At 40.3% G+C, this 26,357-nt stretch overlaps 1 protein-coding gene and 1 long non-coding RNA gene across 2 annotated transcripts; one reads left to right on the plus strand and one right to left on the minus strand.

Moving 5' to 3' along the window:
• Nucleotides 1–1,328: 1,328 nt before the first annotated feature.
• Nucleotides 1,329–3,092, plus strand: LOC121080476. Its single transcript, XR_005825377.1, has 2 exons — nucleotides 1,329–1,713; nucleotides 2,849–3,092. It is a non-coding gene; the product is annotated as an uncharacterized LOC121080476 (long non-coding RNA).
• Nucleotides 3,093–9,944: 6,852 nt separating this feature from the next.
• Nucleotides 9,945–24,548, minus strand: LOC121080464 (nuclear cap-binding protein subunit 1-like). The gene is made up of 8 exons (XM_040578490.1): nucleotides 24,370–24,548; nucleotides 22,534–22,619; nucleotides 21,641–21,741; nucleotides 19,940–20,096; nucleotides 17,050–17,157; nucleotides 16,016–16,137; nucleotides 15,478–15,547; nucleotides 9,945–14,074 (listed from the first exon to the last, which is right to left on the minus strand). Exons 1-8 carry the CDS (start codon nucleotides 24,434–24,436, stop codon nucleotides 13,844–13,846), a joined length of 942 nt encoding a protein of 313 aa, XP_040434424.1. The 5' UTR covers nucleotides 24,437–24,548; the 3' UTR covers nucleotides 9,945–13,843.
• Nucleotides 24,549–26,357: the final 1,809 nt, after the last annotated feature.

A 26,357-nucleotide genomic window follows, 5' to 3' on the forward strand; every position in this document is an offset into this window, starting at 1 on the left:
CAGAGCAAGGAAATCTGCTCTGAACCAATGTTCAGAACAGATTTGTCTGTGACACTACCATGCTTAAAATTAATTCCTGAGTCTGATGAAATAATGTGCTGAAAGAACTATGAAAAATACCTCAGTTTAGAACATGCAGTTTCTTCACAGCAGTTGTTGTTTCCCCGTGTTGATGTTGTTTTATAAATGGAGAACAGTAAGAAACTTGTGTTCATTTTTTCTGTATTAGTTATTTGGATACTTTTCCCTGGTGTGTTTGTAATATATGATATTATGTCTGGAAGTGATTGCTGCCTCACTTGCATGAGCCAGACTTCCAAAAATAATCTCATTGAGTGCTGGAGAATCCTTGCATCTGCTACTGGGCCTAAGGCCCATTTTCTAGGGTTACTAAAAGATTGCTTTTAATATTCTTAAAAGTCAGGTCCTGAAAGAGAGGTAAGATATTGTAAAATAGCTTCTTAAATAAAATGCTCAAAAAAAGCAGAGATTAAATATATATATAAGTTCCTATCTGAAATATCAACCTTTAAATTATGGATGGTCACAGCCTCAACTATTTTCTGGGGGCACAAAGGCTTTGATGTCATAAAGGGAAACTTTAACATGAAGATCGAATACTTTCACGAATTCCTATGTCTGTGTTACATGAAGGCTCAAACTGAATTATCTAGATGATGTCAGGAAGAATTTCTTAAGACAAATGCATATAGGAAGTAGTCTTGGAAATTGAGAAACGAGTCATGAGTTCTCTGATTCATTCCATTAATTTAGTTTTCTACCTTAAATTGAGCTTTGTTACAATTTCTTATTATATTTGAGAATGGATGATTATGAGAATAAACACGTTGCAGGTTGAGTTTCTTGGGTATTGTGGTATGGAGTACATGAATAATTAAGATGGGCCCTTTCTTCTGAATGTCACAAAGCTGTTCTAATCAAAAGATTTTGTAGCTACCTGCTTGATTTTCCCACAAACCTCATCCAAGGTAGGGTCCTGTAGTAAATACTTATATACAGTGCTGGTTTCATTCTAAAATGAAGAGTTCCTGCAGGAAAGAGCACATGGTTGTGGTTGGGGACTATCAAAGTCCAAGGAGAGTAGGCTAGCAGTTGCTGTTACCTTATGGTTATGTAACAGGAACATGTCTTCTGGTTGGATACTCCAATGTTGACTATTGGGACTTGCTTCTCTGATGCCTTGTTTCAAAATTCAGTTTTTGTATTTTTGCTCTTGGGAATAGCAGAAGTACTCACTTGAATGAAAAGTGAAGTCATCATATATGAAGAATAAAGATGACTTGTCAAAATGTGAATGCATACTTGGCATGATTGATACAGCTCCCCTAGTTTGAGCATTTTTAGGTTCAGCAAATGAGATGTCTAATTTAAGCAATACTAGCTTCCTAAAGTGTTTGAAATCACTCGTTAATTTGACTAATGTATTTGCAAAGTTGCATAAAACCAAACTTGACTCTAATAACTTTTCATACAACCCAGCACTAGTTGTACCTTAGCCCACAGTAATTTCACAGATTCCATGTTGCAGCAGGTAAACTTGAACATTTCTTGTAGTAGGAATGACCATCTTGTCTTTCCCAAAATGTAGATGATTGCTGTTCTTGTGGATAAGATGATTCGAACACAGATTGTTGATTGCGCTGCAGTAGCAAACTGGATCTTCTCTTCAGAACTTGCACATGATTTTACTAGGTAACAAGTATGGAATTTCTGTCTTGAGTTGCTTTTTATCTGACTTTTTATTTTAAATGATTAGAATCCATTTTTTTAAAATTTAGAATAATTGTAGTGTTTCCTTTATTATTTTGCTTTAAACTCTACATAAAATTGTGTTGCTTCCCTAAAACACAAGCTTTAGGATTTTCCTCTGAGCTGCAGCGTACATTTCTATGTCCTGCAAAAAGCTATGCTAGCAATATTCATGCAAGTAGCCTGTAAGTTTGCCAAAGTGGAAGGAGAAGCTCTAGGACCATTTCTGGACAAGAACCATCAACCCTGTTGTATAGCTGCTAGCCTGGTGGAGTCTTGGCTTGCACCTAGGGCATATAGGTGCGTTGTTTAGTCTGGAGAAAAGGAGGCTGAGGGGGGAACTTATTGCTCTCTACAACCACCTGAAAGGATGTTGTAGACAGAGTCTCTTCTCCCAGGTAACAAGTGATAGGACAGGAGGAAATGGACTCAAGTTGCGCCAGGGGAGGTTTAGATTAGACATTAGGAAAAATTGCTTTACTGAAATTGTTTACCAAGCATTGGAACAGGCTGCCCAGGGAAGTGGTGGAGTCACCATCCCTGGAGGTATTTAAAAGATGTGTAGATGTGTAGATGTGGTGCTTAGGGACATGGTTTAGTGGTGGACTTGGCGGTCCTGGGTTAGCGGTTGGACTTGATGATCTTAAAGGTCTTTTCCAACCTAAACGATTCTATGATTCTATGTATCCTGCATCACCCTCCGATATATTGTTTACTGAGAGTGGGAAAAATGCTCAGACCTGGCATTTTGATGCTAGTAGCGTTGCAGAATGATTCTGAAATAAAGTGCTGGTTTGGTAATTCAGTGCAAAGTACAGGTAAGAAGTGAGTGATATGCTTTCTTAATATTGAATGTTTGCTCGCTCCAGTAGATGTCCTAGGTAATGGCAATGAAATGTTGTAAATCTCCCCCAGATCAATGTTGTGCACTTTTCTATCTAACTTGCTCTGTAGCAATACAAAGTCGCCCTGTTTCTGATGATTTGAATAAGAAGAATTGAGAGTTATAGCAGATCTGCACATTTTCTGTCTTGGAGCAGTGTGCGATTTACTGTTTTGGGTTCTGCATCTTTCCTAGGTTCTACGTCTAGGAAATCTTACATTCCACTATTCGTAAAATGAACAAGCATGTACTGAAGATTCACAAAGAACTGGATGAAACTAAGGCAAGATTGGCAAGACAGCACAAAAGAGTAATTTGGATTTTGGGGTTTTTTTTATACATATATTTGACACTTAAGTAACCCACAGGCTGTCACATATCAGACTGACACACAATTGGTTCTTGGAGGGGCTGAATAAAGAGTCAGGAGGCATATCTACATGTGTTGCCATCTCTAGTACTAGGACACTAAAGTCAACACAATTTTTTGTATGTTTTTCTAAAGGCTTTTAGAGCTTGAGAATTCAGTGAAGTCTTTAAAGAAGTTCATGTGCATTTGCACCATTCAAGGTTTTTCTTGTAAGTTTTTGTTCCAATGTGAGCTTCTTTCACTCTGTCTTTTGAATCTTGGTTCCTGTTACATTATTGGGTAGCAATAGGAACAGTCAAATTCATACTCAAGTTTATTGTAGGTTGTTAGTTACTTTCAGATTTTACTAGTAAGTAGTCATTTAGGACCTCGTATCTTGTGTGGAGAAGTGCATGGAAACAGCCAGCTGTCATTGAGAAGAGATACTTGTCGCTGTTCTTTTAACAGATGCTGCTGGATTCGGACAGTTGCATCTGCCTTTTGCTTCTCTTGAATTTTATTTTCAAATGTGCGGCGAATGAAGAGACGGGACGCAGCTTGATGCAAGCAAATGTCAATTTATTGTACAGAAGCACGAGTTTTTATACACTTTCAGAAGGTGCACGTTTTAAACAGATTGGTTCTTGAAGCTAAGCATTGCATACTAGGCAATCCCTGATTGGTGGTTAACTACCATCAATTAACAGCAAGGTGTTACCTTTCCTTGGTGCCATCCGTCTCCCACTCCCCTGTGCTCTGTAAACATGCCTCATCATGTTAATTGTTGTCTAGACAAGCTCGAGCACATTCCCCTCAGCTAACTGATTGCCGCGCATGGTCCTAGTTTGCAGACCGCTCCTGCATCTCCCCCTTCCTGTTGCACAAAAAGAACCTTTGAAACCGAACAAGTAAAAACAATGTATAAGTAATAGAACAAATAAACTGAGACATATTATCAGTGTCAAAATAACCCACTGTCTCTGTTCCATACAATTTTACAATTTCCCCTTTTTTGTTTTTGCACAGCTAGTACCAGGTTTGCCATGTTCTGCAGGGCCCTTGCAAACATGACAGCAACCAAGGTAATAGCAAACAAACAATACTGCCAATTGAGTGAATGGATGCCAAAAAGGCTGACATTTTCTCAGATTTTGATAACATGTTGCTGCAACGGGGCGCCTAAAATCCACGCAGCACATACCATCAAAATCCTCACAGCCATGTCCTTGAACCAACAACAAAAAGCAGTGGCAATTTTGACTCACATTCTTAACTGCCTACCAAACAAGGTGATTTAACTCTTTAATGCTTTCCCTGCTGTTACTCCGGATAAGAGAAGAACCGCTGCAATACGTTCCCATCATAGCCTCCTACTACACTAGCATCTACAGAAAGACAATTATCGACATTCAATATCATCTTCTTTTGGATTAACATTATACATAGGTGGAAGGGCACACCAAACAAGAACTGGTTCAGTCAAAAAGTTCGAAACATAGCATGCCTTCTCTGAACATACCTCTGGGGTCGTTCCCTTCATTCCCTCTCTTTTTATGCAAAGAGAAACACTTTTACCGTAACAGAGAAGCCCCTATTTACATCTCTGAGCCCGGACACAAACCGCAGCTGTATGCTCCACCAGGCTCAGGGCAGGAATCATTCATGTACTTACGTAGCTATATATCACTACAAGCACGCAGACACCTATTAAACACTAGATAACCATGTTTATCTTTCCTGTTCTCCTTCACAATACCTAGTTGTTCTCTCTGTTATGAATCCTCCCTTCCCGCACGGCTTTGCTTAACTCTTTAACAGCCTCGTATTGCACAGGCTGTCACTCTCGAGGCTGATCTGACAAAATACTGAACATGCCATAGCGACTCCCAAAACCCATCACTGAAGTGTTTCCCACTTGCATTCCTGTCACCAATCCCTCAGACTCCCTTTCACCCTCCTCAAAAATACAATCAATGCATCAGGAGAGACAAGGGGGTGGGGGAAAGGTCTAGCTCCTTTTCCCAATCTATAGGACCTGGATCAACAGGTTTATTAGTGTCAATAAAATCATTGTCTGAGTTGTCCTGTTCCCGTGCTTGGTCCTGTGTTGTGAGGGTCGCTGAAGTCAGTGACAGAAGCTTTGGGGGCAGAGGAGGTGTGGACAGAATCGCCATCATTGACTGTGTCTTGAGAAGAGTCGCGCTGTCGGTGGAATTTACAGCTTCCTCTGGTTTAGCACCGTTAGTAGAATTAGTCCACACTTGGCAAAGAGTAGTCAGAATTTGCCACCAAGGTGCTAAATGCATTCCCGACACGGAGTTCCCCTCCGCGGCAGCATCATACAATTGGCTGCCGTATGTACACACTTTCATTCTTTCAAAGGCTCTAAAGTTTCTTGGCTGCTCACCTGTCTCGATGAATACAGGTGTTATCCTCGGGGTTTAGGTTGTCCGCCTGGTCCAGACAGCAAGATGATCGTTCAGCCAAGCCGTCTCCTCCGGAACGCAGCCCTCTTCCACGAGCTGTCTTTTTTCCGTCCTTATTCTTCCAAGGCTTCGGGACACCACCACAGGGGTCACCATTTGAGGAAACTGAGGCACGGACTCCCTGATCTGACTAGAAGACCCTTCATGAGTCCATATACGTCTCTTTCTGGGGACGAAGCCTGATTCCCCATTACGGATTTCCCACAGCTCACCTCTCAGCTCCGGAGGGATTTCTGGCCGGCTCCTGCTTCCTTTCAGCAGATCATTCAAAGTTCTGTGGGATTCGCTGCATGTCGCTCAGACAGGCGATTCGAGAGCCCTTCACGTCAGATCCTTAAACGCATCACGCCGGGGTCACCAATTTGCGGCGAATGAAGAGACGGGACGCAGCTTGATGCAAGCAAATGTCAATTTATTGTACAGAAGCACGAGTTTTTATACACTTTCAGAAGCTGCGCGTTTTAAACAGATTGGTTCTTGAAGCTAAGCATTGCATACTAGGCAATCCCTGATTGGTGGTTAACTACCATCAATTAACAGCAAGGTGTTACCTTTCCTTGGCGCCATCCGTCTCCCACTCCCCTGTGCTCTGCAAACATGCCTCATCATGTTAATTGTTGTCTAGACAAGCTCGAGCAAATTTCCCTCAGCTAACTGATTGCCGCGCATGGTCCTAGTTTGCAGACCGCTCCTGCACAAATGTCCTTGTATGACCTAGACTACTATTTACAGTGAGATTTACAGATTTACAGTGACTATCAAATATTTTTAGACACATTGTGTGACTCTTAAGTCCTAAGCGATAGTAGAAACTTGTTATTCCTGGACAAGCAGCTGGGTTACTGGGATTTTGTACTGCACTGGGAAAAAGAAGGTGCTTTCTGTGCCTTCCTCATTTGAGTGTTTTGTGGCACCAAATACTTTCAATGTCCCTAGCCAGCCACTCCAGTCTAATTAGTCCTTATTTTAGTTCACATTTGGCTATTTTGGGGCTTCAGGTCTAAGTAATAATGCTGTAAAGTACAGTGAGAGTGGCATCTCCTGTACCAACCCCAGAGGGCAGTACCCAAGACAGTTTGGCTGACTACAATATTTAATCCTGATATCAAATGAAGCCAATTTATAGAAATTATCTTAGTTTCATAGAGTATTTCCTTTTTGATCTATGCTCTTCCAGTACCTGCACAAAACACTAGGCTACTTCTAAATTTTTGGCCTAGGTTAACATCAGAATTTGGTACAACATGGAACACATGCAGGATCGTGCAAAAATTGTCACCAGCACAAGTCATTTCCTATGAGCATCAGCTGAGAAATCACTAGGACCTCATGGTTTGCTGATGTCAGTTCATCCCAACTCTTTCAGGTCTTCTCCTTGCTCATTCCCAGCAGCAGCCATAGTAGTTGCTAACTGGTAGTTGCTTTATCAATAATCCAGATCATTGATAAAGATATTAAACAGGACTGGCCCCAACACCGAGCCCTGGGGAACACCACTTGTGATCAGCCACCAGCTGGATTTGACTCCATTCACAACCACTCTTTGGGCTTGGCCATCCAGCCAGCTTTTTACCCAGTGTAGAGCACACTCATCCAAGCCATGAGCAGCCAGTTTGTCCAGGAGAATGCTGTGGGAGACAGTGTCAAAAGCTTTACTGAAGTCCAGGTAGACAACATCCAAAGCCTTTCCCTCATCCACTTATCAGGTCATCTTGTCATAAAAGGAGATCAGGTTAGTCAAGCAGGACGTGACTTTCATAAACCTATGATGGCTGGGCCTGATCCCCCTGTTGTCCTGCATGTGCCATGTGATGGCACTCAGGATGATCTGCTCCATAACCTTCCCTGGCACTGATGTCAGGCTGACAGGCCTGTAGTTCCCCATCCTCCTTCTTGCCCTTCTTGTAGATGGGCATCACATTGGCTAACCTCCAGTCAAATGGGACCTCCCCTGTTAGCCAAGACTGTGGGAGAGGAGGACAGAGAATGTCTTAAGATAGATATATGAGAGGAGGATGGAGAATGTCTGATCTGGCAGGAGATGAGAGAACAGCTGGATATTGTGAAGGAAAGTAAGAAACAAACATGGTTATCTAGTAGCAATTAGGTGTCTGCATGCTTGTAGTGATATATAGCTATGTAACTGCATGAATGGTTTCTGCCCTGAGCCCAGTGGTACATACAGCTGGAATTTGTATCTGGACTCAGAGATATAAATATGAGCTTCTCTGTACAATAAAGTGTCGCTGGTTGCACCACAACTGGAGTATGTGACTTCATACGCCACACAGGACTGTTGATAAATGATGGAGAGTGGCTTGGGGAGCTCTTCTGCCAGCTTCCTCAGTACCCTCAGTTGGATCTCATCCGTCCCCATAGACTTGTGCATGTCCAAGTGGAGCAGCAGGTTACTAACTGTTTCCTCCTGGACTGTGAGGACTTCATTCTGCTCCTCGTCCCTGTCTTCCAACTCAGGTGGCTGAGTACCCTGAGGGTAACTGGTCTTGCTATTAAAAACTGAGGCAAAGAAAGTGTTAAGTACCTCAGCCTTTTCCTCATCCTTTGTGGCAATGTTGTTCCCCCCCCCATCAAATAAAGGATGCAGATTCTCCTTGGCCCTCCTTTTGTTTCTAATGTATTTGTAAAAACATTTTCTGTTATCTTTTACAGCAGTGGCCGGCCTGAGTTCTAGCTGGGCTTTTGCCTCTATAATCTTCGCCCTGCATAACCTTGCGACATCCTTATAGTCCTCCTGAGTCGCCTGCCCCTTCTTCCAAAAGTAGTAAACTCTCCTTTTTTTCCCTGAATTCCAGCCAAAGCTCTCTGTTCAGCCAGGCCAGTCTTCTTCCCTGCTGGCTCATCTTTCAGCACATGGGGATGCCCGCTCCTGTGCCTTTAAGACTTCCTTCTTGAAGAATGCCCAGCCTTCCTTGCCCTGCCTCCCAAGGGACTCTGCCAACCAGGCTCCTAAACAGGCCAAAGTCTGCCCTCTGGAAGTCCAAGGTAGCAGTTTTGCTGACCCCACTCCTTACTTCTCAGAGAATCTAAAACTTTATCATCACGTGATCGCTATACCCAAGATGGCCTCTGGCCACATCACCCACCAGTCCTTCCCTGTTTGTAAACAGCAGGTCCAGTGGGGCATCTCCCCTGGTTGGCTCACTGGCCAGCTGTGTCAGGAAGTTTTCTTCCCCACACTCCAGGAACCTCCTAGACTGTTTCCTCTCTGCTGTGTAAGTACTTCTATATTTAGGCAGCTGGGACCATGCTAAAGGGTTGACATTTTGCATCTTTTGTTTTTTCAGGTTACATAAAATCATTATACATCAGGAGTATATTAATACACACTTCATCTTTTCCAGTTACACCACAGAAGATCAGAGTGATCTGGGAACTGACAATACAGCCTGCTCTAGTTGCAAACTGAAAACACTGCACCTTTAATAATCTTGATGTTCTATCTTTATGCTGGTTATAAAAGCATAGTTTAATAGCTAGCTTAACAAACATGCTTTACTTCATAATTATTCTACAGTGTCTCTTCATTGTATATTCATTGTCTGTTACTATGCATCAGCTGATGCAAGAACTCGATTGCATACCAGTACCTTATTATCCTTTATAGCCTTGCAAAACTAGACCCCAAAGCATCACAAATCTACATTTATAGCAAGTGCAATACTTGCAAAAGATAATTCTCATAGCCAATGAAATAGTTATCTTCCAAAAACCCAAAAGGAAGTTCCAGAAGCATCCTAAAAAGTAGGATAGAATGATTTCATAAGCATATTGTTAATTCTTTGTAATGTGCTCACAGTTATGTATCAATGTTCCAGAAAATACAACTAAATGGCACTGAGATTACTGTATCTATTTGCTCTTTCCATTGTGGCTATGGTAACAGCTCTGTTCACAGAAAGGTGGAAATTTTGACTAGGCAAGGGCAATCTCACTATATAACTGAAAAACCATCAAGGTATAAAGCCTGCAGGAGCGAGTAAAGGCCATACTGTTAGAGGAGTGATGTTGCATGTTAAAGGCAGCACAGATACAAATCAGATCAACTAGCTAAACATGTAAATAAGTAACTGAACACTAATGGATTGAAATTCCAGGCCTAAACAGGGAAAAGATATAGTATTTGACTACATAACTGACCGTGACAGCAACATAGGCTATAAAAACACACTACTGCATTTTTTTCATTTTACATACTTAGCTTCAAAAAGGGTGTTATGAATAGAAGCTAAAAGTGGCAGCTAATAAGTTCCATTTTTGAGGGTGGCACAGAGACTATTTAAAGTTACCATGCAGCAAATGCATACTATTTACTGAGAGAGACTTGCAAAAAGGAAATCAGATATGCTAAACACTATTAGTACAAGAAGCTAGCAAAAGGAATCCTGAAAGCTGAAGTTGTGTTTAGATGATGATGTTGATGCGTGTTGTACAAGAACAAGGATTTATTTGTGAAACACACACTATTAAGGCCCAAGACATTTGTCTTGACACTGAACAAAATGTTTGTCATTTTGAAATACATCCTGATGAAACCCCTGAAACTGTATTTGTACGTGTTGGAAATGGATGTGCTTGTATGAGAACCCTTTGTGATTTTATACTTACAGACAACACCACTGTGGAGACACAAAATCACTCAAATATCTGTATTTGTAATTTTACCAAAATTATAAGATGTGACTTTAACTATTCAGCTCCTGGCACAACCTATCAATTGTTACAATCAGACTACACACCTTATCAAAAGTTACTACCTACCTCCATTGGAATGAACATTACATTGGTAAGAAAATGCTCCAACACAATGACCTAACTCAATTGCTAAAGCAAACCCAAGACAATGGGCAAAATACTAATTACCATCCATCATGATACAGAGAAGATTCACCATGTCCTAGAAAGAGTGAAGAAAGACAGAGAACATCACTGGTGGGATACCTTATTCAGATAGTCATCAACAGCAATAGGAAACCTGAATCAAATACTACATCCCATCATAATTTTATTAATCTCTGTTGTGTTATGGTTAGTGTTAAACATTATTTTATATGTTAAGGTATGGAGGACAGCTAAGCAGATAACACCATTTACAAAAACCTTGCATATATAACACTGCTTAAGAATCACATTTAACAAAAGGCAGCTTCCCTCTAATCATAATTGGAATATAACATCACTCTGTTTATAAGCATAGAGGCAAGAGGCGACCACACTACCACTCTATGAGAGATAGATTGACTTTAGTAACGGGGTGGATTGTGGTGGCGCACTTCTCCCCCTTAGTCTGGGCTGTTCTACAACCCCAGGAGATACCGATTAGGACTTGGCAGCTTGAGTAATGAGTTGGGCGGTTAAGCACCCCAGACACCGTCTACTGAAACTCCCGTTGACTGGCTGGAGCAGGGAATGAGAATGGAGACAATCAGTTATTCCCTGACAACCACAGAACACTCTTGCCTGGATCGTAGTCCAAGTGGTAACCCAAGTGGAATGACAGCATTGATCTTGGAATTTTTGAAATATTACCAACTCAGGTTGCAGCGAGAATGGAAATTTACTGATGACTAAAACCAATCGTCTCACAGCAGTCCTAAAGTGAGACCCTTTTGAGCTCTCCTGGACCACAGCAGGCTGCAGCCAGCATCTCTCTGAGCAGGACGCTGCTCAGAGCTTGTGAACTACCAAGTTTGCGATACTAGGGGGACTGTCGCTGAAAGCTGACAACAGGGCCTGGGCTGATACCCCTGCTCCTCAAGGCTCAACACTTCACCCATTGAGGAATGCAAAAGGTGTATTTCACTGAACACAAGGGGAACTTTTAACAGGTATACCTTTGTCAAAATAAGTATTACAATCTTGAACTGGTTAAGTTATTCTAGTAATTTGAACAAATTCCATTGATTTGTTTTGTTGCCAAAATCCTATGGATAATCCTGAATTGTGAACAAATCCTCTCTCTCTCCCCCCTTACCCTTTAGATACAAGCCATTGTCCAAGTCTGAGACTGATTGGACTTAGCTGTACCTAAACTCCGTAAGAGTCTAAGAAAGCAAGGAGGTCTATTCTGGACCTCGTGACTCAACAGTAGAATTCCCCTTACTCTTTATATTTCTCTAGATCTAATCCATTGTCCAAGTCTGAGACTAGGAGTAGACCTAGCCGCACATAAACTCTGAGAGTTTAGAAAGCAAGGGGGTGTACCCTGAACCTCATGACTCAGTAGAAGGGTCTCCCTTACTCTTTATCCCACTCTCTATATCTCTCCCATTAGACATAAACCATTGACCGAGTCTGAAACTAAGACTGGATCTAGCTGCACCTAAACTTTATGAAAATTTAGAAAGCAAGGGGGTCCACTCTAAACCTCGTGACTCAACAGAAGGATCTCCTTTACTCTCTTACGCATTTGATCTCTATAAGCTATTTCCAACTCTGTTCTGACTCAATTTCAATTTGATTTATCTCTGTGCATTTAGTCCACATAATAAATAATAGAGTGAACCTTGCCATCAAATCTTGTGTAGTTGCATTTCCACAAATTCATATTAAACCTATTTCACTCAAACCCTTAGTGGTGATTCTTTAAGCGACCTGACATAAACCACTCATTTTGCAACACGTGCCAACAAGTGATTACCCACTGAAGAGTTCAAGGAACTTGAGAATGAAATAGCTGAGCTATTAATTGAGATGCATATCCTCTCATTCAAAATCAACTAAGATTATATCAATTGCAAAGGTCTTCCAGGAAATTGTAAACCAACAAGGCTGACTTCCATATTGGGAAAATTATTGAAAACTAATAGAAAATAATAGCATTCAGAAGCAGAAGCATAAATGCTGTTTGGAGAAGCAGCAGCACAGCTTTTGTAAAGTCAGGCCTCTCAAACTTATTGGAGTTCTCTAACAAAGTCAACAATCGTGTGTGTGAGAAACATGGCTGACAGCCTAGCTAGATCTTCAAAAGGCTTTCATGTAAACTAAGCAACCACAGTACAAGAGGGGAAGTCCTTACACAGAAAAATAACTGGTTAAAAGATAAGTAATCAGTTCTCACAGCAGAGGAGGGTCACCAGCAGAATCCCACAGAAATCTATCCAGGGACCTGTGCTGTTCAGCAGATCCACAAATTATTTGGAAAGGGAGCAGGCGTTGGATACGAAAAAGCTTGCAGATGCTACTTTTAAATAACTTGGTAACAACATGGACCATTAACAGAAAACTGCAGATAAAAAAAAACATCTTGAGAAACTTGGTGTCTGGGTGTTAAAGTAGAAGATAAGCATAAAATGACTGGTTGACTTCTCCCTACAGATGGGAAAAAATAGACCAGCTTCACATATAAAGTGGTGAACACTGAACTACCCTCTACTGTTCAGGAATGCAAACTTGGTTGTAACATAGTTCTATACAAACCTTATCTCAGTATGCAATAACAGACTGGACTTAGCAGAAAAGGAATAGGGAACACCACCGAACATTATGCCATCGTATAGGTTCATGGTGCATCCACATCTTCCATTCCATATGCAGTTGTACTCATACTTGCCACTCTCCCCTCCCCCAACAGGATGTAGCAGAACTGGAAAAGTTTCAGAAAAAGTTGATGGTGATGACCTAGGGTATAGAACAGCTTCTGTATAAGGTACAATTAGACAGGCTACTATCATTCAACCTAGAAAAGACACAGTTGAATCAGGATATGCTAGAGATTTTATAAATGATGAATTGCCTAGAGAGGTTGGAGAGAACAAATGTTTGTTGTCTCTTTCAATGCAAGATTTGAGGGCCATCAAATGAAGCTAACAGGTGAAAAAGCACTCGGGGAAAGCATTTTCTTTTCTTCCTCTATGCATAAGTTCTCTTGTCAAAACATCTGCTCTTAGCCACTGCTGGACACAGAAACTTGGCCAGATGGACTTTTGATCTAACCCAGGTCAACCACTATGTTCCATGTTCTATATTAATCAATTTGAACAGATGGGTAGAGGATAATCTTCAATGTATAAAGTTCCTATGTGCAGCTAGGCTGATGAAACCCAAACCACCATCCTCACAGGAGAGGCTACTACCTGAACACATTTATATTATTAGACATCAGAGAATCCATTCAAGACATATCCTTAATGAAAACATCTGAAAATCACTTATTAAATTTTAAACTTCAATAATCTGCCTGTCAGTATTAGCTCTGTCATCTAGTTAATCTCCCCAGCAGTATCAAAGTGTAATTACTGCTGACTTTCACACTGATAACCATTCTGGGAAAGGTGATACTGCATCCTGGCCAGCACTGCCTCGCAACCACCACCCCATTGCACATTCAGTTCCACCCTAGAAAATACATACCTCTGGGTCATCTGCGTAGTCAAACATCCGAAAAATAACCCTTGGCACTGGGTACACCGAATCTTCCGTGTGAGGCGGAGGAGTGAATGGAGGCAGGTTATGCTGCAATGCTTCACAAAGAATACTGTCAAAGGCAAGATAAGGCCTCAGAATATGTCTTTCTTGCCAATGGTCTTTTTTCAACTTCTGAATCTGGGCCCAAAGACAGTCCAAGTACTGAAGGAAAAGACACAAAATATCAGATATGCTGAATTTTATAACTGAACTTGTAGCTCCCTGCGATGTATGGACTAGCAAACATTTAGGTAAATTCCTTATTGCATTCAGAAAAAAACCAAACAAGCACCTATTTAAATTGCTTATTAGAAGCCATCTAATGATTCAGTAAACCAAGAGACAACAACTCTGAACAGCAATCTTGCTCCTAATTTCACACATTAAAGGCATCTGCCATTTTACTAATAAAATAAACACCAGAGTGCAGTCCAGGAGTCCAAGTGTGATACACAAATTCATTCCATCAATATTAATTCAGTCAACATTCATTCCACCTACAAAAAGACCCACATTATTTCAATACTACAATTAAAGATTTAAATACAGTCTAAGAGATACCAAATTGGGGGGAGCAGTAAGTACAAAGAGAGCAGGGCTGATGTTCAGAGGGACATAGACAGGCTGGAGAAATGTGCTCACAGGAACCTCATGCAGTTCAACAAAGGCAAACACCAAACCCTACACCTGGGGAGGAACAACCCCATACATCAGTATATGCTGGGGGCTGACTAACCAGAAAGCAGCTTTGCAGAAAAGGACTTGGGGGTCCTGGTAAACGAGTTAAACGTGAGCCAGCAGTGTGCCCTTGCAGCAAAGCAAGCCATCCGCATTCTGGGCTTTATCAGCAAGAGCATAGCCAGCAAGTCAAAGGAAGTGATCCTTCCCCTCTATTCAGTACTTTTAAGGCCACATCTGAAGTGCTGTGTCCAGTATTGGGCTCCTCAGTACAACGCAGACATTGATATTATACGGGAGTGAGTCCAGTGGAGGAAAAAGTAAAAAGCTCAATAAAAAGAAAAAAAAACCCATATCAGCCACCTCTCCCCTCTAATACTTTTGGTTTAATTATGAAAGAGGGTGCAATTAGTGCTGCATAACATTTGCCTGTATTTGTCTAGCACTTTCTAGAGCTGTAAAAAGCAAAGGTACCACAGGAAGAACACTCTAAAGGTTTTCTTTTTGCAGAAGGGAAACATTTTAATGGGTAAATTACATCTTCCTTCTCCAAAAGGTACTTTCAGTACAGAGCCTTGTAACCCCATTTCCCAAGAACATTATATTCAGTGACAATTCCTTGTTTAGCAGCATTTCCTAAAGGGGACTGTCACCAAACAACAAAATGCTCTCCCACTCACCCAATGCAGCTCTAAGTTTTAGCCCAAGACTTAAGAGAACTTCTTACCTAGAATCCATTTGGAATAAAGACACATGGGAGGGTGATTCAGAAAGAATTAAATTTCTTCTTAAATCACCTTTATTTTAAAATTTCCGAAGAACGCTTCAGCTAAATAATTATTTTAAAGCATCTTTTATACAGTACAAAATAAATAAAGCCTACTTGCCTCTTCTTGTGGATGTGGTTTATCAGCAATCCAAACTTGTAACATGGGCACATGAATTTTCTGGCGACGCCTGTTTATATAGGAAAAAAATCTAACACTTAAAAAGCTGATCTAAGAAAGCAATGTTTTCTTATTGTGAATGTACTACTATTTGGTCTATTAAGCTGATGAGATCTGCAGTAATATAAAAGCACGTTTGTGAACATTTAAATTATCACTGACACCTAGTCTCAATGGCAATGTTAACTCAAATCACTTAGAGAAAAAGACACAGACACAGGTGACCAGCAGCCCAGTCATAACAATGTAGACATATATGCATCAAGAAAATATTACCTTCAACACCCAGAGAAGTTGAGAGTGATACTTAAGTCATTTAGATTCATAAACCTCTCCATCTATTTTATTTTTCAGTCTTTTCCTCACAGTTGTTTTTGTCTCAGAATTCAGAGTATTTATAAATTAACAATAATCAAAGCTTTTGATCCATACTTGAATAGGTACCAGAAAGAATATATTTTTACTGGTTATAGCTTACTTCAGATAACTTTCTGTGTGGGACAAGAGGCGATCTATTTCAGCATCTTTCTTCTCATACAACTCCTTTCCAACCCAAGGCAAAGATGACAGAAATGCAAACACATACCAATCACATCGTACCTACAGGAAATAAATTAAAAAGGAATTTCTTTGACAAACTTATTGAATTTGTCTCAATGCAAAGAGTAGCAAATGCATTATTATTTAAAGGGATACAGAGATCAACTCCAGTTAAATCGGCAATCAATACTTGGGATTACAACCATGTGACAGTTCAAGTTCCTGAAAACATGTCAAGAGGCTGTTTGAAAACAGGAATGTATAATTAAAGAGGCAGACATTTAGACATACAATATATTTGGAGACCTACACAAAACCCTTCTAGAGTCTCTTTACTTAAATCATTCAAAGTTACCAATGCCAAATTTCCTGACAAATTTCTCTTAAAACTGTTAACAAAGAAAAAAAAAGTGAAACTGAAGTTGAACTAAGCTATCAGCAGAACAATTTAATAACTGACCCTTCCATAAAGTAGTTATGCAACCCATAAGGTGCATCACTGTTACAGTGACCTTAATGTGATCTATGAAATATTTAGGCTACTGCAATGCACTCATCAGCAAAGAAATAGCTAAACCCAATTCCCATAGTCCACAGTCACAGTGTATTAGCTGGATTGGCAGCCAAAGAAAAAATATATTCTTACCTGAAAGATGTTACATTTTATTTGAAACATGACATGCACACATAAGAAAACAAATATACGTTTAGAATCTTTCTGCAAACCAGCTATATATTACAACTGTTCAATAAACTTGGCAAAACTCACTGAGTATTATAGACTTGCCAGAAGCAAAGGAAAAGAAATTTACTTGAGTTACCTCACTACAGAACACTTAAGTAGTTCACTGTATGCATGTATTGTCTAACTCACAAACTCCTTTTATTCATGCTAACTGAATGTTTTCTTCATGATAAAGTGAAATTGTGTAAAAACAGCACAACACTTGAGATGGCAGTTACTATGCTTACTTGTGGTATATCTTCCTCCTGTGTCACACTCACAAAGTTCTCAAACATGGCTACCATTGAAGGTGCAGCTATTACATGACAATTCACAAGATCAGATAGAAAACGAACCTATTGAACAACAAAAATGTTATTTTATTAATTTTTAAATCAATACTCTTGCATCCAACCACACAAAAAGAAACAAGCATTAATTCAACTTCAAAGGAGGTGAGGTGGATGTACACACAGAGGGAGGGGGAAAGGGGGAAGAGAGCACAACAGAGCAGGGGTGGAAATGGATGGGGGACAGTGACAGCTGAAGAAGTGAGAGCGAGACACAGGGCACAATATAGAATGTGTCACAGGGTGGGAACATGAGAAGCAGCAGCAAGAATGCACAAGCCAAAACACATGAGCTAGAGCGCATAACAGGGTGGGAGCTCAAGAAAGAACAAAATAGAGGGCACCAACAGTTGACTGCTGAAGAAAGTTGAGTGAGACATAGTGAATGCAATCCAGTACACAATAGTTAGAACACATCTGTGGTTAAAATTTTTTAAATTGATTACTGCTTATGAAAAAGCCTTTGTCTTTAATTATGAATCATTTAACCTGGACAGGGAGCTCAGGGACCACTTTAATGAGCAGGTGGTGTTTGTCCTCAGCCCCCCAAACAAGCAAGATATGAGCAGGAAGATCCAGACAATCAATACTGCGTGCAGCTATGTCATGACAGTAACTCCACCACGCTCAGGCATCTGGCCAATGCCCCTGGCGTGTGCAAGTTTTACGAATCATGAGACAGTGCACACCTGCACTCAGCCTAAATGTAAAAGTTTACATATACTAGGTATGTAAACTATTTTTGGTTTTCACCAAGTATAAAGGTGGGCAAGCACCTATGGGTGGATGCACTGCATAGGAATTTTCCCTATTACAGAGAGACTCCTGGTGCCAGCTGCAATGGGGCTTCTCAGCCAAAGTGTGGGCCTGGATGATGTTAAGGTGGTAATTGGTGGTGTATCCTTTTCTTAGTGTCTGTAATGCTTTGCAGTAATGATTTGATGCTTCGCTCCTATTGCTCTTTTATCATATTGTGCATGACTAGTACCGTTTCCTTTCATCATATTCCATGCTATTTTTCCTTTATTATAATGTACTAAACCGCATTTATTCTTATATTTGATTTGGAATTCATTTTTACTTCGTATACAGTCAATCAGCAAAATAACATCACAGGGAAGAAACGGGAGAAAGCAGGAGCAAGAGAACGAGCAAGCCTAAGAACGAGGGGGGCACAAGGCATGAGCCAGAGCGCACTACAGGGTGGTAGCTGGAGAAAGAACAAGCAAGAGTGAGACACAGGGTACAAGCCAGAGAAAGAAATAGCCAGAAGACACAGGGCAGGGGCTGGAAAGAGCATGCACGAGACACAGGGCAGGGTCCTGTGAGTGAGAGAGCATGACATGGGGCAGGGGTGAGAGTCAGAGAGAGACATGGGGAGTGGGCAAGGGGTGGGACAGAGGAGCTGCTGGGGGTGTCACACACAGAGTAACATGCACAGAGTATGCAAGACTGAAGATGGAAATTTATTTTTTGCGTTTATCCAGAGAATAATAGTACACATCAGTGTTAAATCAGTATGCTGCTCATACAGGACTTTCATACAAAATGCATTTCTACAGTCACTTATTCATAACTTGAACTAGTTTCACACAGACAGACCCTTAAAACCACTGCTACTGTCATGTTTTAACAAGGCACCAAATTAATGGTATACTGCTAATCAAATTGAAGTGGTTTCAAAAGGAGCCAGCACTGAAAATTATCCACTTGGTCTTCATTACTCACAAGCAGGATGAGCATACAGAACTGATTACAGCCATCCAATAAAACCTATCCACTTGGGAATAAGCTGTCTTTAAAACAACCACCAAACAAATAAATAAAGGGTCCCAACAGGATCAGTATTTGTCTCTGAGCACAGCTTTCATATCAACAGCTTTCATTCACCTTCTACATTCTCCTGTAGAACAAACTAGGAGGGAGGAAGAAAAAGAAAACTTCTGATTTCCCAAGAGTTAATTTGACTGTGGGAAATTTCACACACAGTTTGGAGATCAGTTTTGCAATCATAACCTAAATTTTCCTCTCCTTAGGAATACCCACACACTTTCTCCTGGCATGTCTATGGAGCACTACATGGGGATGTCAGAAAAGACCATGCTGATTTAAGAATGATTTACCTCAAAAAAAGAAAAAAAAGAGAGGGGGGAAAATGTAAATTAGTGAAAAACAAGAAAAATTTGAAAAAAAGAGGATGTTAGTTAAATCCTTACAGTTAACAAAACAAGACCTTGGGAGAAGGAATGGACACCATAAATATGTCAAGCTGGGGCATAACAAGATAAGCTCAAGGAGAACCAAAAGGTTAATGAGACCAAACAGAAAATTACTGGAACTGTGTGTGAATTATCCTAAGTAGCATACTAAAAGATCCACCCTCGAGCAAAGAGAGCCCCCTACTAATAAAGCCCCCTCCCCACAGAACATGCACAGTAAAAAAACACACCACTGTAACTTTAAATGGAGACAAGGCTTGTAAGAACCAATGAGAATTAAGTGTGACTAAATGTTAATTGTATAAAAAGTTTTACTATGTGTTAAGAGACATGCTAGCTTTGTGGATTCACCACCTAGCACCCATCTCTGCACAGACATGCAATAAACAAGTATCTCCACTGGGTGTGTGGATCTGCTCTTGCACACTGTGTGAAGAACCCAGAATTGGGATAACCATGTTGCATACAGAAAACCTCCAGCCCCTCTGGATGTCAAAGAGCAAGTAATATTGGGTGAGGACGAGGAGAGGAAGACTAGAGGAAAGAGAGATGTGAAAGATTCCACTTACTAAGTACTCAGCTTCATTATACATGTTGACTTTCAAACATTCTTTGAGCTGACGAATCATGGCTTCTACAAATTCCCCACCAAAGTTGTAGTTCCTGGCATTCAGCAACCCAACTAACGTTGTGTAAGTGGTAAGCTTTTCTGGTAATAGACGTGCACTGGCTTAAATGAAGAAATCCAAGCATTTTGTTAGATGTTCATTTATCACATGCCAATCATTGCATTTACATAGCATCTTTGAATCTGCTTTGTATATGTTATGCTTCTCTTGTGTTTAAGCAAGGTAAACTGCTAACCTGATGTGTCCTGTCGACAAAAAATTACAGAACATCCTTTTTAGGACTATAATTCTTTAGGAATATATACACTACTTTTAACTACATTTCAATAAATTTTCTCTTTATTTTCTACTATAATCCTAAATGCTTATGAGTTAATTCTAAAACCTACAGCAACTACACTTTAAGACATTTTCAGCTGCAGTCTCCAACTCAGCAAAAACTTTTAATCTGGACAAAAGCTGTTATTGAAGCAAAGGACATAAGGTATAAGACTGGAATGACATTTGACAAAAGCTTCTAGTAATATAATTTTAAGTGCTGCCCAAATATATAATTTAACAGACTTTTAAAATATCAGTCACTTTAAAGCAAAAATCTGTTAATTAAATATATATATATTAGTAACCATTCTGACTATTCTGCCTCATTTTCCAATGTTTTATATACTCTATGGGAATATGACTGAACAATACCATTTAAGACAACTTGTTCAGTGTAGCATGTCAGCCATTCTATTATGTTAGAACAGCAAGACATGTAAACTTTTTACATCACTTAAAAATTAAATTTGATTGTAAGTATCTCAAGTAAGCAATTTTCAGTATAAGGTCTTAAAGAAATAGACAGGTTAGATCCTATTGTAACCACTTATTTTCTTCAAATGTTTTGTAAATGTGTGAGCCAATTCCATGCCTTCAAAGGCATTCAGCTGTTGTTGGAAACATGTACTGTTTGATTTATGTTTATGAACAGTGCTACAAAATGGATTTAAAGTTTCCTTACAGCTACAGCACAAGCTGGCACTGAAACACCCCCACCCCCAATGTGGTATACTATTGCAGACCCCACACAATACTCTCCTGGGAAACTTCCCCAGCGGCCCAACAGACAAAGCAACTCTGTTCCAGGACTTTGCTAGGGAGAGGAAGAAGTGCTGCTAGCCAAGGGCAGAGCCTACCTCTAGTCCCTTCATCTCTCCACTATTACATACAGGGTAGGTTCATGGAGAAAGGAGCACCTCAGCCCATAAGAAAGGGAACAGGAAAAGTAGAAATACACATATAACAATTGGCACTTAACAGATTTTTGTTTTCCTTAGTGACCATTCAATTCAGAAACAAGATACTACCCAGCATATTCCCCATAGCAACAAGAAAGCAGCTCTGACATCTACTTTGCTTATGACCTCGTGCACACATTTCAAGTAGGAGTACTGTACATGGATATTTTCATTGATTTATGCCTAAGCCAACAGACTAAGCTTCTCCTCAAATTTCTTTTGCCTGAAGTAAGACAAACCTTAAGCAATAACAGTGTTCAAGAACTAAAAGCTGTTCACACCATTTAAAGTGCTTCAAATACTTAAACTTTTCTATTTAGCATAGATAACAGAGCACCTCCCAAATCTTCTGCATACGTACACAGCACAAAGAATTCTTAATATCTTGCTTTTATAGTTTGGTAGATCAGCTTCCAAGACACCAGCTAGACCTTCCAAGTTGCTCTCCAGAGAGGAAGTACTCTAAGAAAGAAAATGGTGTCTTCTCATCAATCAGGTATATCAACTATCCCCATAGTAACAAACAGAAGACAAGCAAATAGGATAAAACAAAATATTACTTTGCATTTTTTTCCTGTTAGCAATGGTTCAAATTCCATTAGGAATTCACAATTTTTCTCATTTGCTAGAAATAAGAAGCAAAAATGACTAAGAGGAGCTTCAATTGTGAGTTTTCCATAGCAAGGAGCTCTAGTGTTTTCCTAGGAAGAGTTAACATAGCTTCAGAGGTCTCTCAGTAACCAAATTAAACATTACATTAATGACGTTAGGGGAAGTGAAACAACTACATAGCTTGTACGTGGCTTAAATTAATGTATAAGACCCATAATATCTGCTGTCACCCTTTTTTCTATGCTTGTTAAAAGCACCAAACCCAGCCAAGTCCCAAGATCAGTTGTGACATTGGTGGAACCTTTTGTTGTTTGCTTGTTTGGGTAGGTATCTCATTAGCTTCCCTCTACTCCTCAAAAAAATTGGAAGCAGTGATAAAGTTCAGAGTTGGAATGATACAATGCTGAAGTATAACTAGCAGAGGGGTATCAGAGGAATAGCACTTAAGAATTTTCTTTTTAAAAAAAAAAAAAAAAAGTTTTACTGAGGCCAACAATTTTCCAGCTAGGAAGTTTCCAATGGATTTTCTTCTTTGGGATCGCTAATGTTCTATTAACACATTAAAACATATAAAACAAAGAAAACAACATATTACATTCAAGGACCCCAAGTCACAAAACAAGATGGAAATAGTATTTATACCTTCTCTCCCACTCTACATATTAAAGATTCAAGTCTCTCTTCAATTTCAGATGGCTCAGACGTTCTCCTCCTTTTGCAAGTTTGCCCTGTTTCAATACATTAAATGTTATTTGCCTGCTGTGGTGGGTTGACCCCAGCCAGCAGCCAAGCATGCACACAGCCACTTACTCACTCCCCCCACCCCCAACACAATTGAGGAAATAATAGGAAGAGCAACAGTGAGAAAACTCATTAATTGAGATAAAGAGCAGTTTAATGAGTGAAGAAGGGCAGCATTGCAGCACAAACAAACCAGTAGGCTACAACAAGGCTTTTACTGTCAGTCAGATTCTACTGTCCATGCTGTTTCTCCATCCTCCAGAGGTCAGACCACAATGTTCCTCTTCCATCCAACCCCCCCCTCCAATCTTCAGTGGCATTTAACTACTTAGCAGGAACGAGCTGCACATCATCCATGTCAATCAACCCACTGCCTTCGAGGCAAGGCCACAGCTGCATATTATCAATGCTAATCAACCCTCTGACTTCAATTCTCTACAGGGCAGGAGGAAAATAAGTGATACAAAGGCGGTCACTCACCGCCTCCCACCAGCAGACCAATACCTATCCAGTCTGACAACCACTTTGGAAAGACTACCCCCCAACCTTTACTGCTGAGTATAACATTATATGGTACAGAACATCCCTTTGGTCAGTTTGGGTTAGCTGTCCCAGCTGTGTCCCCTCCCAACATCTTTTCTGCCCCCCAGCCTACTCACTGGAGGGGCAAAGTGGGAAAAAGAAAAGGCCCTGACACTGCAAGAAGTGATCAGCAATAGCTAATAACGTTGGTGTGTTATCAACACTGCTTTGGTCATAAATTGAAAGTACAGCACCATATAGGCTGCTATGAAGAAAGTTAATTCCATCCCAGCCAGACCCAATACACCTGCTTATTCTAAAAGAACTCTCTAGATACTTTTACCATTCCAGCAACATACTTTAAGTCCTGACAAAGCATTCAAAATTGACTCAATAAACAAGAAAAACAAAAGTATAGCCATGTTACTGATGACTTAATCCATGAAGTAGAAACAGTTAACATTGTAGCTATCTCAAATTTTGTTTAGAAATAATTCTGCATTTCTACTATTGTATGAGACAGTATATGTGAGATAAACTAAGCATACTTTACAGAGTTATCAGTTACTGTGTATTTTGCTTAATAACACCTTCTTCAGCATACATTAAAAAAAGATATTAAGAATCCTTGTTTATATTTTTAGGGGGTTTATAAGCTTAGAAAAAACTGCACATCAAAGCAATTAAAAAATAAAAGTGTGATTAAAAACCAGTTTATCTTTGCAATGAAAATCTGAAAAAGCTAGTCACAAAACTGTCCAACTCTCCACTCATGCAGATTTATGTTATAAAGAGAAACAGCACTTGTTTCAGTTTCTGAAGTCAGTTATTCTCCACTCAATGTTTTCTGAGCGTTTTCCATTAAAGCCTCTACATGATGTGAGAACACATCCTGCTGACTACACATATGCAGAGCTGAGTGCTCTGATATAAGTTTACTTTCACCCAAGGCGCTCCCCGTATTTGAGGCAGACCGAAGCAACGGCTCAGGGCAGTCTTTAGCCCCAGTTACGTAAGCCGATTCCTTGCACCAGAACGCCCTACAAGTCCTGACAGAGGAACAGTGTGAGCCGCCACCACCCCGAACCAAAGGCGAGGCAACGCGGGGAGTTATCTCAGCCGAGACTTACCGCTCCCCCAGCCCTAAGGATAACACGGCCCCAAGCGCAGGGCACGCGGAGTCCAGACCCTGGAACTCACTCCATCCATACTTACCATCGCTCTCGTCACTGTGCCGTCGCCGTCGCGACATAGTAGCACCACCCCTGCGAGAAATCTGCATGTAAAAGAGGAAAAAGCAGGAACGCTATACCCACAGTCGGAGAAGGAAGAGCGCTATGTAAAAACTATACAATAGGGATCAGAATATTTTCCTCTGCTTCCCCTCTCCCTACTTCCTGTTCGTCTCAATCTTCTTCCGGAGTAAAAGAGCAATAGGAAAAGCTAGTGCCTTCTCTTTCATGACTTCTCGCGACTCTCTGGGAGTTAGTGCTATTTTACCTGTTTCTCTATTGTACAAAGAACTTGGATGATTTCTAAGATGGGAGAATAGACACAAAGTTAGTGAATTTTCCATTAAATGAAAAAGTCGTATTTACTTTCACTTGTGCCTGATCTCTTTTGAAGGCTTGTATTTTGCCCATTGCATGTGTGAATTGCACTCTGTGTGCCCCACCCCTAGGATACCTTACTGATGTCTGGTGACATCCCAAGGTTTCTGGTAGGCTCCCAGACACAAGCCACATTAGCTCTGATGATCTGACAAGGTAAGAAAATCCCTTGACAGTTTGAAAAAGTTACTTGCTATAAGCAGGTTTGCATCTGGCTCACACCTCACATCAATTAGCACAAGTCCAAATTTCTCTTTTTTAAAAATTATATTTAGACAAGTGATACTCTGAGGTACAGAAAAGACCATAGCTTTTGATCTTCCTTTACTCAACTGGTTTAGATCCCCTCTACAATTCATCCAGTTTCCTTGAACTCATTCCCAATTTTGTGCACCTTTCACAGCTGCTTACACCTGCACAAAGCATTACTGCTGTGCTGATACAGAAGCATTTGCCTACATTTATAATGGAAAAGATGGGGACTCTATAGGATCAACCCACTCCCACCCCCTCAAACTGTATTTTTCCTGCAGTGTCAAAGCAGACCTGTGCTAATGTTACCCAACACCTCATGTCTATAAAAAGACACACAGCAAGGAAAGCCAGCAACAGGAGGGAGTAGGAATAAGTAGGTCATGCTCTTCATAGATCCCTTTTCTCCTCCCTTGCAGGTACGTTAAGGGTTCAGATATGAGAGTAGATGCAGAAGAATCTAACTGTACGTTAGGGAGTCTTGTGCTTGTGCTTCTCAGAATGCATCCAAAAACTATCCATACAATTTGTGTTTCTTTAGATAATACAATTAACTGGATTCTTAGGATAAAATTTCTAAAATTCATCTTTTAATGAGACACTAATAAGTCCAGAAAACAGGAGTACTTGTGTCTAGTGTGTTAAAAGAAAACTTATCACAATATGCTGACAGAGATGAACTGTATAAGCATAGGTTAATTTATTTTGTCAGGTTTCCAAAGAACTGTGAATGTGGCAGATGTCCTAACTTTAGTGTATATTTCTCTCTTAGAACTAAATGATAAATAGATATGCTAGCTCCACCAAGTTTTTTCACATCTCCTTGGAGAAAATTGGCTGCTTTTTGCGGGGTTAATGCTAAAAACGTGGGGGGTGGGGTTGTGCTGCCAAGTCTAAAATCCTCTTTCTATCTGCTTTAATTTGTCATGTTATAAGCAACAAGGTAGGAGAAGTACTGCTATGTTATTGTGAGGTGAAGGACCCAGGAAAGCTCTCTGGCAAAAGGCTCAGCGCCAGCACCTGCATCTCACTGGTAAGGTAATGTTTTAAGCAGCAGCAGTTACTTTCTTTACAGAGATTTGTCTTTGCTTAGTGCAGGATAATGTGTTTTATGGAGAGTGAAATTGTAATCTGTATTGTCAAGCATGAAAAAAGCAAAACAGCTGACAACTTGGATAAAATCATAGGAATAGCACTGCTCATTACTCCATAATATCCTTGTTCCCCTAATTCCTCAGACTAGATCCAAGGAGGTCAGTCGGTCAGGTTTCTTAGGCTCCCTTTATAGCCAGTGGGGAAAGACTCCTCTAGAGGGCAAGTCTGAGCAGAAAATTAAACTAT

The sequence above is a fragment of the Falco naumanni genome, chromosome W, assembly GCF_017639655.2.
Source record: "Falco naumanni isolate bFalNau1 chromosome W, bFalNau1.pat, whole genome shotgun sequence".
NCBI lineage: Eukaryota > Metazoa > Chordata > Aves > Falconiformes > Falconidae > Falco > Falco naumanni.

Coding starts and splice junctions, on each gene's coding strand:
- LOC121080464 (XM_040578490.1), bottom strand. CDS start 24,436: ATGCAGATTTCTCGCAGGGGTGGTGCTACTATGTCGCGACGGCGACGG. Junction 21,742..22,533: donor TATGTAGAGTGGGAGAGAAG/GTATAAATACTA, acceptor TTTCTTTCTTAG/AGTACTTCCTCTCTGGAGAG. Junction 17,158..19,939: donor ATAATGAAGCTGAGTACTTA/GTAAGTGGAATC, acceptor GTTGTTCAATAG/GTTCGTTTTCTATCTGATCT.